Raw genomic sequence first — 17,509 nt, 5'->3', positions numbered from 1 at the left:
ACCTGAATTTATATAGGCTCTTAGGATTCAAGAAGTCTCTGGACAATGAATCTCAGAAATGCTGAGAATCCAAAATGTGGTTTGTGGTTTATATATAGCAGTGGTTTTCAACCAGGGGTAGGAGACATTTGGCAAAGTTTAGAGACATTTTTGACTGTTACAGCTGGGGTATGTGCGTGCGTGCGTGCGTGGTATTTCTAGAGCGTAGAGGCCGGGGCTGCTGCCGACCGGCCTACGAGGCACAGCACAGCCCCACAACACTGCTGAGAAACCCTACACAGCTGAAACCTGCTCCCCCCTGAAGACACTGCTTCCTGGGCTGACTGCTGGGCTTGGGGGTGGGGCAGGGTCTTCCTTGTTCCTCATCAGCAGCTCCAGAACATTCTCCCTTCCACCTCCCCCAAACTCCCCCTTTGAGTGGATGCCCCTAGTCTAGCCTCTCTTCCTGGCTGTGGCTCTTGTCTGTACCTGCCAGCATCCCTGCTCATTTCTTGACTTTAGCTCCTCCCGCACTGCTCCTTCCCCAGCACTACTCCCGCCGTAACTCTTCATATTTCTTTTTTTTTTTAACGATAGTATAACTTACTGATGAAAGCATCCTTGTCTAAATTTATTTATTTATTTATTTTTGGGCTGCATTGGGTCTTCGTTGCTGCGCGTGGGCTTTCTCTAGTTGTGGTGAGCGGGGGTTACTCTTCGTTGCGGTGCGCGGGCTTCTCATTGCAGTGGCTTCTCTTGTTGCAGAGCACGGGCTCTAGGCATGCGGGCTTCAGTAGCTGTGGTACATGGGCTCAGTAGTTGTGGCTCACGGGCTCTAGAGCGCAGGCTCAGTAGTTGTGGCGCACGGGCTTAGTTGCTCCGTGGCATGTGGGATCTTCCCGGACCAGGGCTCAAACCCGTGTCCCCTGCATTGGCAGGTGGATTCTTAACCACTGCGCCACCAGGGAAGTCCCTCTTCGTGATTTCGACACGTGCGCTTTCCAATGTCCTGGCCCCTAAACCCCGTGGTTTCCCTCTCTCAGTGGCCTTGTCCTCACCCTTGTCTGAGCCCCTCACCCACATGGTCACACTCTGGGCCTTATGGTTACCGATAATGATGACCAAAGCCTCATCTCAGTGTCATGCACCCCACTCTCTGATCTCCACTTCCCAACTTTCCAGCTCATTCTCGCTTGTTTGAGAATGAGCAATAATCCCTTGAACCCACCAGGCCTACGATCCACTGATCCCCCCGCCATGTTTCACTCCTCCTCATGCCCGCTGTCCCCTCTTTCCTCCTCACTCGGCTTAAATGCCCCCGTCAGTCTGGACGAGTGGTCCCTGCACATGCCCTAGCGCCTCTGCCCGCTGCTGTCCTCTGTACTCACTTGGTCCATTACAACCCTGTACAAATCCAGCTGCCCCAGCTGAACACGCCTGGAGAGAATCATACAGTCTGCTAACTGTTCTGACTTTGACTTCATGACCCCAAACGTGATGTGGGCCTGCAGAGCTGCCCGGCGATCACTGCATTTTCCCCAGTCCGGGCACCTGCCCCTTCACTCCACGAGATGACCTCCCGTTCTTCCTCACACCCCAACGCCTCCTCACCCCTTCCCTCACTCTAAGCGAATAACCTTGATTCCTACCTTGCCGAGAAAGTGGAAGCGACAGGAAAAGAACGCCCACCACACTTAGCTCCTTGCCCAGTCTGTATGGCCACAGCTTCCTCCCCTCTGGTTACACGGACGGGCTCCCGGCCCCCACCCGACGTCAGCCGCTCCATCCCTCCACCCCTGCTCACCGACTCAGGGAGGCTCTTCTTAACCATTCTCTCCTCTCCTATACAATCAACTTCCCTCTCTCTTCTGGATCATTTCCATTAGCAAACAGGCTAATGTTTTTTCTCTCATTAAAATACCCCCTCTTGTCTCCCTACGTGCCCTGCTGGCTACCACCCCACATCTCACCTCCCCTTTATAGCAAACTCTTCAAGAGCTGTCTACTTTTGCTCTTGAAGACTTCTCTCATCGTCTCGTAACTCCGCCACCACTGCCATTGGCAGGGTCTCCGATAACCTCCATGAGGAGGACTCCTCTTCGTTCCCCTCCAGCAACTCTCCCTTCATGTGGCCTCCTGGCCCCTCACTCTCCTGGATTTCCTCTCACCCTCAGCTGCTCTTTCCTGGTCTCCGTGTCAGGTCCTTCCTCTCCTCCCTGACATAGTCTTGGGGAGCCTGTGGCCTCACTCCTTAGACCTGTTCTCTTCTCTGTAACGGCTCCCTCCACCCCTGGGCAGCTCATCCACCTTATGGTCTCAGATACGCTGACGATTCCCCAAACTGTCTCTCGCCCCCAGACCTCTCTCCTGAACTCTAAACTCACATATTCAACTGTCTATTCAATATCTCCCCTCGCATGTTTAACAGCCGTCTCAAACACCATGTGATAGGCTGAATTTTGGATCTTTCCCCCCAAATCTGCCTTCCCCACAGTCTTTCCCATCTCACTTAATGGCGTTTCCACCCTTCCAGTCCCTGAGGCCAAAGCTCTGGTGCCGCCCTCACCTCCTGCCAGAATCAGTGTCAGAGCCTATTAGCTGGTCTTCTTGATCCCTCTTTCCCACCTACAGTCTATCTTCCATACGACAGCCAGAATGACCCCATCACTTCCCTGTTCAAAACCCTCCAATTTGGGGCTTCCCTGGTGGCGCAGTGATTGAGAATCTGCCTGCCAATGCAGGGGACACGGGTTCGAGCCCTGGTCTGGGAAGATCCCACATGCCACGGAGCAACTGGGCCCGTGAGCCATAGTTACTGAGCCTGCGCGTCTGGAGCCTGTGCTCCGCAACAAGAGAGGCCACGATAGTGAGAGGCCCGCGCACCGCGATGAAGAGTGGCCCCCGCTTGCCACAACTAGAGAAGGCCCTCGCACAGAAACGAAGACCCAACACAGCCATAAGTAAATAAATTAATAAAAATAAATAAATGAATAGAAAGAATTTCTAAAAAAAAACAAAAACAAAAACAAAAAAACCCCATCCAATTCACACAGAATGAAAGCCAGAGGCCTTGCCATTACTGCGCACACCCTTCCCCCTACCTCTCTGACCTCATCCCCTCCTCCTCTCACTCCCCTCCAGCCTCACTGCCGCCCCACCCCCTCTCCGCCCTGCCAGACGTAAACCTGCCAGCAGGTTCCTGCCTCAGGGCCTTGCCTTGGCTTCTCCCTCCGCCTGCAGTGTTCTTCCTCCCGATATTTGCACGGCTTCCTCCCTCATCTCCTTCAAAGTCTTTGCATGAAAGTCATCTTCTCAATGAGGCCACGCCTGACCACCACACACGATTTGTAACTTCCTCCACCCCAGGGCATGGCATGTTCCATCCTCTTCACCGTATTTTATTTATCTGACATGCCCCGCCACCCCCCCCCATCTCCCTGCCTCCGGGACATATCACCTTCCAACAGCAGCGGCCCTCACTATTTGAACTCTCACTATCCAAATATATGCTATAAATACCTGTAAACATTTCTATCCCAAACGCATTATCTGAATTGCAAACTTGTGAACGTGCAGTTGCGCGTGCGGGTAACAGGATGTAGCTGTGGTGCAGCCACAGGGTCACGGCCAGCTCAGGCGCTTTCGAAGCATGGCACAGCACTGTTCTCATCTTTACCAACCTTCTCCCAAGATTTAGCCCTTCGTGGGTCCCAGTATTTGCTTCTTCCAGGTGCCAGGCACTACCAACTTGAGTCCAATTTCAAAATTATCTTTTTTTAAAAAAAATTAATTGATTAATTAATTTATGTTTATTGTCTCTTTCCTTCCACTACAATGATTAATCTTAAACTGTGCAGTCTCAGGATCTTTTTACACTCTTAAAAATCACTGAGGACCCCAAATAGCTTTTGTTTATGCACATGTATCTTTCAATATTTACCACACTAGGAATTAAAACTGAGATATTAAAAATATGTATTAATTCATTTAAAAATAACTGTAATGAACCTATTATGTGTTTACATAAAAATATTTTTATGAAAAATATCTTTTCCAAAGCAAAAACAATTTATTAAGAAGAGGGCATAGTTTTTTTATGTATATAACAACTTTATTAGAATATAATTCAAATACTACACCATCTGCCCATTTAAAGTGTGCAATTCAATGGCTTTTAGTATATTCAGAGTTGTGCAACCATGAACACAATCAACTTTACAACATTTCCACCACCCCAAAAAGGAACCCCATACTCATAGCTGTCTGTCACCCTGCCAACCTTCCCATCCCTCTACCCCAGGCAGCCACTAATTTAACTTTCTGACTCTATGGATTTGTCTATACTGGACATTTCATAAAATGGAATCATATAATATGTGGTCCTTTGTGACTGGCTTCTTTCATTTAGTATGTTTTCAAGGTTCATCAATATTGTAGCATGAATGTACTTTATTCTTTCTTTAAAAAAATTAATTAATTAATTAATTAATTAGGTTGCGTTGGGTCTTAGTTGCAGCATGTGAGCTCCTTAGTTGTGGCAGGCAGGCTCCTTAGTTGCGGCTCACGGCCTCCTTAGTTGTGGCATGAGAACTCTTAGTTGCTGCATGCATGTGGGATCTAGTTCCTGGACCAGGGATCAAACCCAGGCCCCCTGCACTGGGAGCGAGGAGTCTTTTTTTTTTTTTTAGAGGAATTTTCCCATTCACTTTTATTTTTTTTAATTATTTTTATTTATTTATTTATTTATTTATTTATGGCTGTGCTGGGTCTTCATTTCTGTGCGAGGGCCTTCTCCAGTTGTGGCAAGTGGGGGCCACTCTTCATCGCGATGCGCGGGCCTCTCACTATCACGGCCTCTCTTGTTGCGGAGCACAGGCTCCAGACGCGCAGGCTCAGTAATCGTGGCTCACGGGCCCAGCAGCTCTGCGGCATGTGGGATCTTCCCAGACCAGGGCTCGAACCCGTGTCCCCTGCATTGGCAGGCAGACTCTCAACCACTGCGCCACCAGGGAAGCCCGGGAGCGAGGAGTCTTAACCACAGCGCCACCAGGGAAGTCCCTGTACTTTATTCTTTTTTCTTGCCAAGTAATACTCCATTGTATGGATATATCACATTTTATTTATTCATTCATCAATTAATGGACTTCGGTTGTTTCCACTTTTCAGCCATTATGCTGCCATGAACATTTGTGTGCAAAGTTTTGTGTGGACATGTCTTCATCTCACTTGGGTAATATTTAGGAGTGGAACTGCTAGGTCATATGGTAATTCTGTGTTTAACCTTCTGAGGAACTGCCAGACTGTTTTCCACAGTGGCTGCACCACCGTACACACCTAACAGCTGTGTATGAGGCAGATGGTATACTTTTACACTTCTGTGAATCTCTTTGACATCTGGCTTAATAAAAGACAATGAGGTTCTCATACCTGTTTCTGTAACCAATCTGTTACAAAATATTGTTTTGGTTGAATATATTAAAAAAATCCAGACTCAGAGAGATACGAAGTTAGAAAAAGGAAGAACATTTTAACAGCCTTTTCAAATAATGGTGGACTATTTTTCTTTGATAGTATACCAAAACTCTACAAGTGGTAGTCTCTTAAAAGGTTAGTCGCAAAGTAGAGTCTGAAACCATATCAATAAGGTTTTATAGTCTGTTATATATTAAAATCCAGTCACTTAACAGAAAAAGGATATCACTGGAAAAACTGGGAAATTTGAATAAACTCTGTAATTTAGTTAATAATGTTGTTCCAATGATAATTTCTTAGTTTTGATAAATACCATGGTTAAGAAAGATGTTAACACTGGGAGAAGCTGCGTGAGGGGTATATGGGAACTCTATGTACTACTCCTGCACCTCTTCTGTAAATTTAAAATTATTTCTAAACAAAAAGTAAAAAATAAAATCCAATCCATTGACCTGTTTTGTTCTTTGAATGGATCTTTACCCAGCACAATTTTGTGACCTCATGAATTGGTCATTTGGAAAATACTGGTTCACTGAGTTACGCAAATCTTTCAAATGTTACTCATTACACAATATAAAAAATCACGACAGTTACTATCACTACAGACCTTTTTAGGAAAGTCTTTAAGAACTGGGAAGCTGGGACTTCCCTGGTGGCGCAGTAGTTAAGAATCCGCCTGCCAGTGCAGGGGACACGGGTTCGAGCCCTGGTCTGGGAAGATCCCACATGCCACGGAGCAACTAAGCCCGTGCGCCACAACTACTGAGCCTCCGCTCTAGAGACCATGAGCCACAACTACTGAGCCTGCGCTCTAGAGCCCACGAGCCACAACTACTGAGTCTGCGCTCTAGAGCCTGTGAGCCACAGCTCCTGAGCCCACGTGCCACAACTACTGGAGCCCACGTGCCTAAAGCCTGTGCTCTGCAACAAGAGAAGCCACCGCAATGAGAAGCCCGCACACTGCAACGAAGAGTAGCCCCTGCTCGCTGCAACTAGAGGAAGCCTGCGCAGCAACGAAGACCCAATGCAGCCATAAATAAATAAGTAAATAAGTAAATAACTAACTAAATAAAAAGAACTGGGAAGCTTTTAAGCTTACAGTGACAAAGACAAGTTTTCCAAAATTCTGATTTTCACTTGAAAGCTCAAATGTCATTTATTATTGGCCAAAAATATTCTCAGGTGTTTCCCTCAAAGTGGGAAACTGTTCATTTTCTGAATGGGCTTACTCTTTTCATTTTCAAGAAAGTATCTTCCAAATACCTGAGTCTGAATAACCAGTTTGTCTGTAAGCCCCTCTTTCAAGTACAAATGGTGTTCCATGAAAAAGCAGCTACTTCAGTGCACAGCTCAGCTGTATGAGGACTTGTCCTCGAGGCAACGGTAGCCTCCTCTGTGAAGCAGGAGCCCTGTATGTGCATTTCCGTTTCATCACACAGACTATTAAAAAGACACGTATTCCAAGGCTGAGACAAAATACATTAACAGTTTTTACTGCTTCTCCAAGGACATTCTTAAGCAAAACTGGCTTTTCCCCTCTTCCTTCTAGTTTGCCATGGTGGGCAATACAATGACTACCGACATTCTGGTGCAGCTGCCCTGATTTGCACTAAGGGCCAGCCAGCCATTTTACCAGCCATTGCTCTTGTAACTTCAATGCAAATGTCAACGTGGTGGAAAGGGCAAGTAAAGCCACAGTATTATCATGAAAACAGTTTGGATCTTACGTATCCCCAGAGAGGGTCTTAGGGAGCCCAGGCTCTGCAGAACTCATTTTGAGAACTGATGCTCTATCAGCACGTAAAGGGCCTTAAAGGCAGGGGTTTGGGTGTGTTTTGTTCGCTGCTGAATCCCCTGTGCCTAGAACAACACTTGGCCTATAACAGGTGCTCAGTAAATATTTATTAGATAAATGTGTAAATGAATAAATAAGTGACTGGATAAAGGAATGTGATAACATCTGTAATTACTTTCAGCTGCTTGGAAGTCAAGCAATAAAAAATTTAGGATATTTGTAGCTTTTGGGTATAATTTAAAATTTTACAGAATGTTAAATATTTAATCAGGAAATAAAAGACATTATTTCTTTTGGCAAAGGCATTTAACAGCGGGAATGCAAAAGCAGCAAGGAACTTTCAAAACTGTACCAACAGTGTTTGCACTGGAAAGCAACTGCTTTTAGCTATGCAAATAACTCCTGAAAACTGGAACCCTGCCCGACCTAGAAACAGGTGCGAAATCGGGAAAGGAGGAAAAGACACCACAAGTTTCCACTCGCCCATCATGGTCCCACACTTGTTTTTTCAACCCACAGTGTCTGGAAACGTTTCACAGAATCGAGAGGAATTATGCACAAAGATGAACAGGGAGTCTGAATATAAGGGACACACAGGAAATCATAAGGAGTAATTAAAGTGTTTCAAGTTTTGAGGACTAAATTAACATAATGTATTTATCTCAGAAAGAGAACTGAGGACCTCAGCGTATGGTTCACAGACTGCGAAAATGCTACAGACGTGGGTTGTAGTGAAGCCAAGAAACTGCTGCACAACAAACAGGTGAGCCAGTAATCAAATGTTCTGGTTAGTATTGAGTTTCCTTACAGCTCACTATTTTTCCATGAAATAGAACTCAGTAAATACACCATTCTTAAGCTGAAGGATTCCATCGTTTAATGGTTCCAGAGGCACTTCAGACGCTCAGTAAGCTTTAGGGATCGTCATTAAAAGGGACTGATTGGTTAAGGAAGCCCTGGTGTCGGAGTTTAATGTCTACATACGTTACTGGCTCTCTGGTTTCTAGTCCCACTTCTGCCACCTGGTATCACCTGGCAACAGGTAAATTCCCTGACCTTTCTGGAGTTCAGTTTCTCCTGAAACTGAAATTCCGAATGCTTAGAATATGAATGTTTGTGAAATACTTTGGGTCCCTTGGAGATACTGAGGTAATTTCAAGGAATTAAATGTGGGGATGACTCAGAAGACAAAATGCCCCAGTAAATTTTAAACTGTCAAGTCTGAAATAATAACCTACAAGTTTCTTCCACCCTATAGAAAACTGCCAAAGCTGCTTCCCCAACCCATACATCTCCTTATACCCAGAAATCCCAGGAATAAGACCGAAACCTACACAAGCCACCCTAGTAACTTCTGAATTTCCTGATCTTCATGCTAATCCTGTTAGACAGGCAGGGCAGGAAGAGCCACTTTTAGCCTTCAGACAAAGAAACTAAGGTTTAAAGCGACTGAGTGCTTTAACTAAGATGCAGAACTGGGAGCCAGTAGGTCGCATGAGCTCAATCGTCTTCCCACTATTGCACCTGCTTTGCTGAGTGAAGGACGGGAGAGCTGATCCCCTACAAGCATCTCTGAAGCCCCGACAGTGGGCACAAGGTTATCTAGCTTCCTTGGGTCTTGAACAAACAATCCTGTTCAACTCACCTGCAGCTTCACAGCGATGACCACTGAGTTAAGGTCTTTGTCCATTTCTTTTAGCATGACAAGTTTCTTCAGGGTCAAGCTGAACAGCCTAGAAAAATTTAGAGAAAGAAGATCGAGTCAAATGTAAGGAACTTATGAGAAAAGTGACAATCTGTTGAGGAAATGCTGCTTTACCTAAAGGAAGAATGTTAAAATGCTGTTTACTGTGTCCACCATCAGTAAAACAGCATCCCTCTTATTTAACTTTTGTACTTGGTAAGTGTCAAAAAGGTACATTATTCCATGAATGTCTGTGGATGCCCCTTTATCGCCAGCCAAAACCAAGATGCCTTTTCACTCCTAATATGTGGGAGCAGTTTCTGGGAGCGGGGAGTAGACCAGGGAGGGGCATCAGTGTTTATTTTGCTTGCCCAGTTCCACTTCCACCTTATGTCTAATCACAACTGAAACATTTACAGACGTAAATCTGTAGCAACGAAGAGAAAATCCACACAAACAAAACAGAAACCATTTGGCAGGAAATGCTTTAAATGACCACAAATTCGATTTCAGCCAAACTTTGCTTCAAACATGCAGAAAATCTTCAGTGCCACAATGAGGAAATTCCCCTTGATTAAAAGCAATGGGACTGTCGCTCACTCTGGAGTCTTGGCATCTCTAATGTGACTCGACCTTGGCCTCCCAATGCAGGGCTACCCTGGGCTTCCAGGAGGAGCAGGGAGGGAAACTGCAGATGCTGGCTTTCTGCTTCTGGTTTGAGTGGTTCAAGTACTTAAAACATCCTTTTCCCCGGTGAGGTTCTGGAGGATGGAAAGCTGTAGGTGGGATGCTGCCGACCCGAGTCAGGTCCTGAGACCCCGACTCGGTCTGGTGCTCATTTCTCCGTTTCCCATCGGTCTCACCTCTGGGCCTCCTCCTTACTCTCTAAGCTCCAGTCGCCCTGAATTCATTTCTGCTCCTCGCGTGCCCACTCTCTCACCTCTGGGCCTTCTTCCAAAGGGCAGGGCCCAGTACAGCTGCTCAACAAATATTTGTTAATGAAGTTTAACACTTCCTTAAAACGGCCTCTAGCTAAAACCAGGTGAACAAGAATACATGTTGAAGAAATTCATGTAATTCATGAAAAAAGGGGGACAAATCCAGATCAACAGAACTGAATTCTAATTTTGAATTCACCCTCACCCCAAACACTTGCTAAGATCTGCTAACACGAAGCAAATAAAACTCTTTCTTTCCTTTTGCTTTAAGTCACAATCAAAATCAACTAAAAGAAAGCCTATCAAGTCTTTTCATATATATTATTTCATCCAGACCTCAAAAACATGACTCTGTGTGTGTGTGTGTGTGTGTGTGTGTGTGTGTGTGTAGGCGGCGGGGTGGGGTGGGGCAGGGGTCACTGCTCTACCCATATAACAGAAGAGGAAACAGATTCTTTTTTAAAAAATTTTATTTATTTTTGGCTGCGTTGGGTCTTTGTTGCTGCACATGGACTTTTCTCTTGTTGCGGTGAGCGGGGGCTACTCTTTGTTGCGGTGCGCGGGCTTCTCATTGCGGTGGCTTCTCTTGTTGCGGAGCACCGGCTCTAGGCCCACGGGCTTCAGTAGTTGCCGCACATGGGCTCAGTAGCTGTGGCTCGCGGGCTCTAGAGCGCAGGCTCAGTAGTTGTGGCGCACGGGCTTAGTTGCTCCGTGGCATGTACGATCTTCCTGGACCAGGGCTCGAACCCGTGTCCCCTGCACTGGCAGGTGGATTCTTAACCACTGCGCCACCAGGGAAGTCCCGGGAAACACATTCTAAACCGAGTAGTGACTCAGCTAAATTCCCACAGCTAGTAAGTGACAGAGCTGGATTCTAACTCCAATCTCCTTGTGGTAGGCAAATAATATCTCCTAATCCTCAGAACCTGTAAATTTTTTACATGGCAAAAGAGACTCCACAGATGTGATTAAATTAAGGTGGGGAGATGATCCTGGATTATCTGGATGGGTCCACTACAATCACAAGTCTTTATAAGAAGGAGGTAGGAGGGCCCAAGTCAGAGAATGAGATGTGACCACGGAAGCAGAAGTCGGAGTGATGTGTGGCTGGCTCTGAAGATGGAAGAACCCCAGGGTCAGGGGCCAAGGAATACAGGCAGCCTCTAGAAGCTGGAAAAGGCAAGAAAACTGATGCTCCCTGGAGCCTCCAGAAGAAACGCAGCCTTGCCACCACCTTTATTTTGGCCCAGTGAAACCCATTTTGGACTTCTGATCTCCAGAACTGTGAAAATAAATGTGTGTTTTGTTTTAAGCCATGAAGTCTGTGGTCATTTGTTACAGCAGCTGTAGGAGCTAATACGCTTCTCCTCTTAAGACCTGAGGCCTCCACTACACAGCTGCCTCCTCAGCCAATGACTGGAGCTCCCGCACCTGTGCTCCTAAAACACGCTCAGGTTTGTTAAACTGGAGTCACCACGGTTCATGCTCGCCGCCCCATCTCCCCGGCCATCAACAGCTACCCACAGCATCACTTGTCTCTCCTTTCCCTTCAGAGTAGAAACGTGCTGGCCCAAAAGGAACTGTGGTTCTGCCAGCACCCAAGGGATTATTACATTTCACATAGTTGACTACTAAGAAATGTCACTAACTACACTGTTCAGCTGATTTTCAAGCCTTGTTGGAAAGGAAAGGGAAGGAACACGACTGGGGTGAGCAAATGGAAAAGACTGGATATGCCCAATTTCGTTCCTCATCTAAGCCTGCTGATTACAAATGCTTCTGATAAGTTAGGTTTTTGTTTGTTTCCAAAGTACCTACAGACGGATGCGCCGGTGCTGAATAAACTCACTGCAAGAAAAGAAGAGTCACAGGAATAAACTGGGAACACGCGTGTTTCTTCCCCTCTGCTTGTGATCCTTCACCCTCTCACACATTCCACACGTTGAGAGAGCATCTCCTGTACGCCAGGCACTGGGTTAGTGGGTGTTTAGAGGACATGGTCCATAGCCTCATGGAGATTACACAGTCTGGCGGGGAAGACAAGCAACGACTTACGTGACACTCCTTGGCCTCAGCTCTTCTATGTCCCATGAGGCTCTGGACCATCTTTCCTCTTACATAACATATAAAATATTGTAATAGGTAATACGGTGGAATTTTGTTAGGAAGGAAAAACACATCATATACCAATAAATATTTGGTGAATAAATAAACAAACCTTTATGCCACAGCACCTTATGTCAAGAAGAAAGCCAGGGGCTTCCCTGGTGGCGCAGTGGTTGAGAATCTGCCTGCTAATGCAGGGGACACGGGTTCGAGCCCTGGTCTGGGAAGATCCCACATGCCGCGGAGCAGCTGGGCCCGTGAGCCACAACTACTGAGCCTGCGCGTCTGGAGCCTGTGCCCCGCGACGGGAGGGGCCGCGATAGTGAAAGGCCCGCGCACCGCGATGAAGAGCGGTCCCCGCACCGCGATGAAGAGTGGCCCCCACTTGCCTCAACTGGAGAAAGCCCTCGCATGAACCGAAGACCCAACACAGCCAAAAATAAAATAAAATAAATCACCCTGCATCTTGCCCTGGGGACACCTTGAAATAAAAAAAAAAAAAAAAAAAAAAAAAAGAATCTGCCTGACAATGCAGGGGACACGGGTTCGAGCCCTGGTCTGGGAAGATCCCACATGCCAGGGAGCAACTAAGCCCGTGAGCCACAACTACTGAGCCTGCACGTCTGGAGCCTGTGCTCCGCAATGCGAGAGGCCGCGACATTGAGAGGCCCGTGCACCGCGATGAAGAGTGGCCCCCGCTCGCCACAGCTGGAGAGAGCCCTTGCACAGAAACGAAGACCCAACACAGCCAAAAATAAATAAATAAATTTATAAAAAAAAAATTGTATAAAAGAAGAAAGCCAACAATGATCTAGTACCTTAGGTAACAAAATAATAGCAAGACTGGATGTGTTTAGTGTTCGCTCAGAAACCAGACATGCCACATTGATTTCCATACTATTGGCAATCAGTTCAACAGGTCTTTTTGTTTGTTTTTAATGGTATCACTCAAGGGGATGTGGGGACTTAAATGTATTCTGGTTCTTCAAAGCATAAGAAAATGTGACTCATTAAGCATCTACCATGTACCAGTTGCTTGAGATACATTTCACTATTTCATGTAAGTCTTACAACCATTCTAAGGGGTGGGGTACTCTACATCTTACAGATAAGGATGTTGAGAAGGATTAAGAAACTTGCCCAAGGTCACACAAAAAAGTGGTTGAGCCAAGATGCAAACTTAGGTTTATCTTAGGTCAGAACCCAATTAAAATTAGTACAGGGCACTTATTTGAAGATAAGAAGAAATTATTTTAATTACAAGTAAATATTTTCAACATGTATCTTTTTTTTAAAATTTATTTCTTTATTTCTTTTTTTTTTTTGGGTGTGTTGGGTCTTCGTTTCTGTGCGAGGGCTTTCTCCAGTTGCGGCAAGTGGGGGCCACTCTTCATCGCGGTGCGCGGGCCTCTCACTATTGCGGCCTCTCTTGTTGCGGAGCACAGGCTCCAGACGCGCAGGCTCAGTAATTGTGGCTCACGGGCCCAGTTGCTCCGCGGCATGTGGGATCTTCCCAGACCAGGGCTTGAACCAGTGTCCCCTGCATTGGCAGGCAGACTCTCAACCACTGCGCCACCAGGGAAGCCCCATATATCTTAATATAATGGAAAAACTCTGAGTAAATAAGACACATTTCTCCTTAAACCCACACTCACTCACACAATACTGATTGAAATGGTCCCAGATATAGTTCTGAGGATGACTGAGTCTGGCAAGATGTTCCGACAGAGGTGTCTCAACAAGTAAGAGGCTGAGTTAGATGCTGATCCTAGGGTTTTTTGTTACCATATGTTTTATTGGTTGGGCACTTCATATGCAGTAAAAATACAGTACCCAAGGCCTGAAAGAAGAGTCCTTCCCTGACCAGACTCCAGTTTTAATCAGTTTTTCTACAGCAGAAAATAACTTTGCACTAAAATCATAAAGACTGGTAATTCCAAGTGCTAGTGAAGATGTGGACTAACCAGAAGTCCCCTACATGGCTGGTAAGAGTGCAAAATCATACAGATATCTGAGAAACTACCTGGTAGTTTATTAGTAGATATTAAATATATGCCTATTCCTCTGCCCAGGTCCCAAGAGAAGCCGAGAAAAATGAGGGCACAGGCCACACAAAGACAGAATGTTCAGAGCAGCCCTAAACTGGAAACAGCCTAAGTGTCCACTAACAGGATGGACAAACGAATTGTGGCATACAAAGACGACAAGCTACTGATGCATGGGACAACATGGACAAACTTCAAAAACACTGTGCTAAGCTAAAAAAGGCAGACACAAAAGACTATATGATTCCACTCATATGAAGTTCAAGGATAGGTAAGACCAATGCATGGCGATAGGAGCCAGTTCAGTAACTGAGGCAGGTGGAGACATTGACTGGGAAGGGTCATAAGGGAACCCTTTGGGGTGACTGAGACACCCATGACGGTGGCCACATGGATATTCACACTGCAAAAATCCACAGAGCTGCTTTATATTCAAGACCCACGCATCACACTGTACACAAACTACACATCAAAAAAAAATTTTTAAGAGCAGAATGAAGGCTTTCGAGTCAGACATAAGCTGGTCTGAATTACAGTTCTGTCACATTACTCTGTCAGTCATCCATTAGCCTACGCTGAGCCAGGCACTGTTCCAGTCACTTGTGATGCATCAGTAAACAATGCAGACGAAATTCCTGTCATGGAATTTATGTTCTAGAGAAAAGACAGTCAATAACAATAAACATAATTATTAAATAAATTACATAGTATGTTAGATTGTGTTAAGATAGAGCTAGGTGAGGGGGATTGTGAGTGTGAGGCAGAGGAGGGCAGGGAGCGTTGTAATTTTAAGTAAGGTGGTCAGGGTAGGCCTCACTGAGAAGTTCTAGATTAAGGGAAAGAAGTGCAAAGGAGCACACCTGGTCTGCTTGAGAAATATTAAGGCCAGTGGAGCTGAGGCAGAGGGAGCAAGGGTGACAGTGGTGTGGGACAAGGTCAAACACATGCCTTGTGGGTAGTGGAGCCATACCAGCCATGCAAAGCCTTGTAAACCACAGTAAGGATTTGGCTCTTACTCTGCAACAAATGGGGAGCCATTGGCTTTAAGTGAGAGAGACATGACCTGTTTTACATTTTGATAGGATTCTTTTAGCTGTTCTATTAGGACAGGATGGAGGGAAGCAAAGGGAAAAGGGGAAAAGGGGAAAAGGTTGAGAGTTAGAAAGCAACTGCAGTAGTGCAAGCAACAGACGGCAGAGGTTTGGAGGGTAGGGGCAGTGGAGGTGGTGAAAAATGGTTTGAATTTTGGATATATTGTTGAAGATACAGGCTTTGGGGCCTGAACATCTGGAAAGATGGGGTTATTATTAACTGAGATGGGGAAAACTCTGGGCAAAGCAGGTTTTGGGAGTTTAAGATCGAGAGTTCAATTTTGGACATTTTAAATTTGAGATGTCTAGTAGAGATGTTGAGCAGAGAGTGAGATACACAAGTCTGCCTGTGGGCTGGGAACATCAAGACGGAAGTGCGGCATAAAGATGGAATTTAAAATCATGAGGACGAGTGAGTATACAGAGAAGAGGACCAGGATTGAGCCCAAGAATATTTCAACATTAAGACAGAGAGATGAAGAGGATGAACTAGCAAAGGATATGAAGAAGAATTAACCAGTGAGGCAGGGGGAATATCAAACGAACGCGATATTCTAGAAGCCAAGAGGGAATGGTCAGCTGTATCACTTGCTGCTGATGGGTCAAGAGGGGCACTGAAAACTGATCACTGAATTTAGCGATATGGAAGCCACTGAGGACCTCAACAAGGGCAGTTTCACTGGAAGAGTGAAAACGAAAGCCTAACCGGAATAAATTTAAAAGAGAATGGGAGGAAAGGAACTGGGAGACAGCAAATCTGTTTCAATGTTAGCTCTATCCCTGTATCCTGACTGTAAACTTCCTGTCCAACAGAAATATAGTGCAAGCCACATTTGTAATTTAAATTTCTCCTGATAGCCATAATTCTAAAAAAGTAAAAAGAAAGGTGAAATTAACTTTAATAATATATTTTATTTAACTCAATATATCCAAAATATTATAAACAATATATTAAAATATCAATATATGTAAAAAGAATAATATACCTCGACCAAGTAGGTTTTATCTCAGGAATGCAGGGCTTCCCTGGTGGCACAGTGGTTAAGACTCCACGCTCCCAATGCAGGGGGCCTGGGTTTGACCCCTGGTCAGGGAACTAGATCCCACATGCATGCCACAACTAAGAGTTTGCATGCCGCAACTAAGGAGCCCACCTGCTGCAACTAAGACCCAGTGCAACCAAATAAATTAAGAAAAAAAAAAGGTATCTAAGATTGGAATTTATTTTCAGATGATGTGATTATCTATATAGAAAATTTGATGTAATCTTCAAAAAATATTACAATAATAAGTAAGTTTAGAAAAGTTGCAGGAAACAAGATCAATATAATCAATATACAAAAATCAATGGTATTTCTATATACTAGCAACAAATAATTAGAAACTGAAACTTGAAAAAATACAATTTACAACTGCATCCAAAAAAATGACATATACAGGGATAAATCTGACAAATAACGTACAAGACCTGCACACTGAAAATTATAAAACATTGCTGAGAGAAGTTAAAGAAGACCTAAATAGAGAGACATACATTGTTTGAGGTAGATACCCATATAAAAAAAAACGGAATTTCAATTCATACCTTAAATTGTCTACAGAAATTAATTCAAAATGGACTATAAATCTAAATGTAAAACATAAAATTATAAAACTTCTAAGGAAAAAACACAGGAGAAAATATTTGGAACCTTGGGTTAGGCAAAGATTCCTTAGACATGACACCAAAGAACAATCCCTAGAAGAAAAAAATGAGAAAATTGGACTTTGTCAAAATGAATTTGAAAGATGCTATTAAGAGAATGAAAAGACAAGCCATAGAGTGGGATAAAATACTTGCAAATCACCTATTTGATAACAGATTTGTGTCCAGAATATGTAGAGAATTCTCAAGTTTTGATGTTAGGAAAACAAACATCCCAGTGAAAAAAATGGGCAAATGTTTTGATCAAACACTTCACCAAAGAAGGTATACAGAAGGCAAGACATATGAAAAGATGCTCAACCTTATCAGTCATTAGGAAAACGCAAATTACAATCATAATGAGAGACCACTACCTTCCTGTTTGAAAATCTAAATTTAAAAGACTGGTCATTACTCACTGTTGGTGAGGATGTGGAGCAACTGAAACTCACACTGTGGACGGGAATGTAAAATGTACAGTCACTCTGGAAAACAGTTCAGCAGTTCCTTAAAAAGTTATACCGACACCTACCATATGATCCAGTCATTCCACTCCTGTGTATTTACCCAAGAGAAAAGGAAATATATATTCCCATACAAAGAACTGTACCTGAATGTTCACAGCAGCTTTATTTGAAATAGCTCCAAACTAGAAACAACCTAAGTGTCCACCAACAGATGAATGGATAAACAAACTGGTATATCCATACAATGG

General features: G+C 44.6%; 1 protein-coding gene across 1 annotated transcript in view; it reads right to left on the bottom strand.

Annotated features, from left to right (window-relative positions):
- PACS1 (phosphofurin acidic cluster sorting protein 1) overlaps positions 1 to 17,509 on the bottom strand; it is a 155,133-nt gene that overhangs the window by 29,705 nt on the left and 107,919 nt on the right. The window contains exon 2 of the mRNA XM_059932069.1: positions 8,892 to 8,979. Within this exon, the coding sequence (XP_059788052.1) occupies positions 8,892 to 8,979 (88 nt within the window). The remainder of the gene's footprint in view (positions 1 to 8,891; positions 8,980 to 17,509) is intronic.

The sequence above is a fragment of the Balaenoptera ricei genome, chromosome 8 (genome assembly GCF_028023285.1).
Source record: "Balaenoptera ricei isolate mBalRic1 chromosome 8, mBalRic1.hap2, whole genome shotgun sequence".
NCBI classification, from domain to species: Eukaryota; Metazoa; Chordata; class Mammalia; order Artiodactyla; family Balaenopteridae; genus Balaenoptera; species Balaenoptera ricei.
Note: the sequence above shows the minus strand (reverse complement) of the source record. Positions and strands in the feature narration are given on the sequence as shown.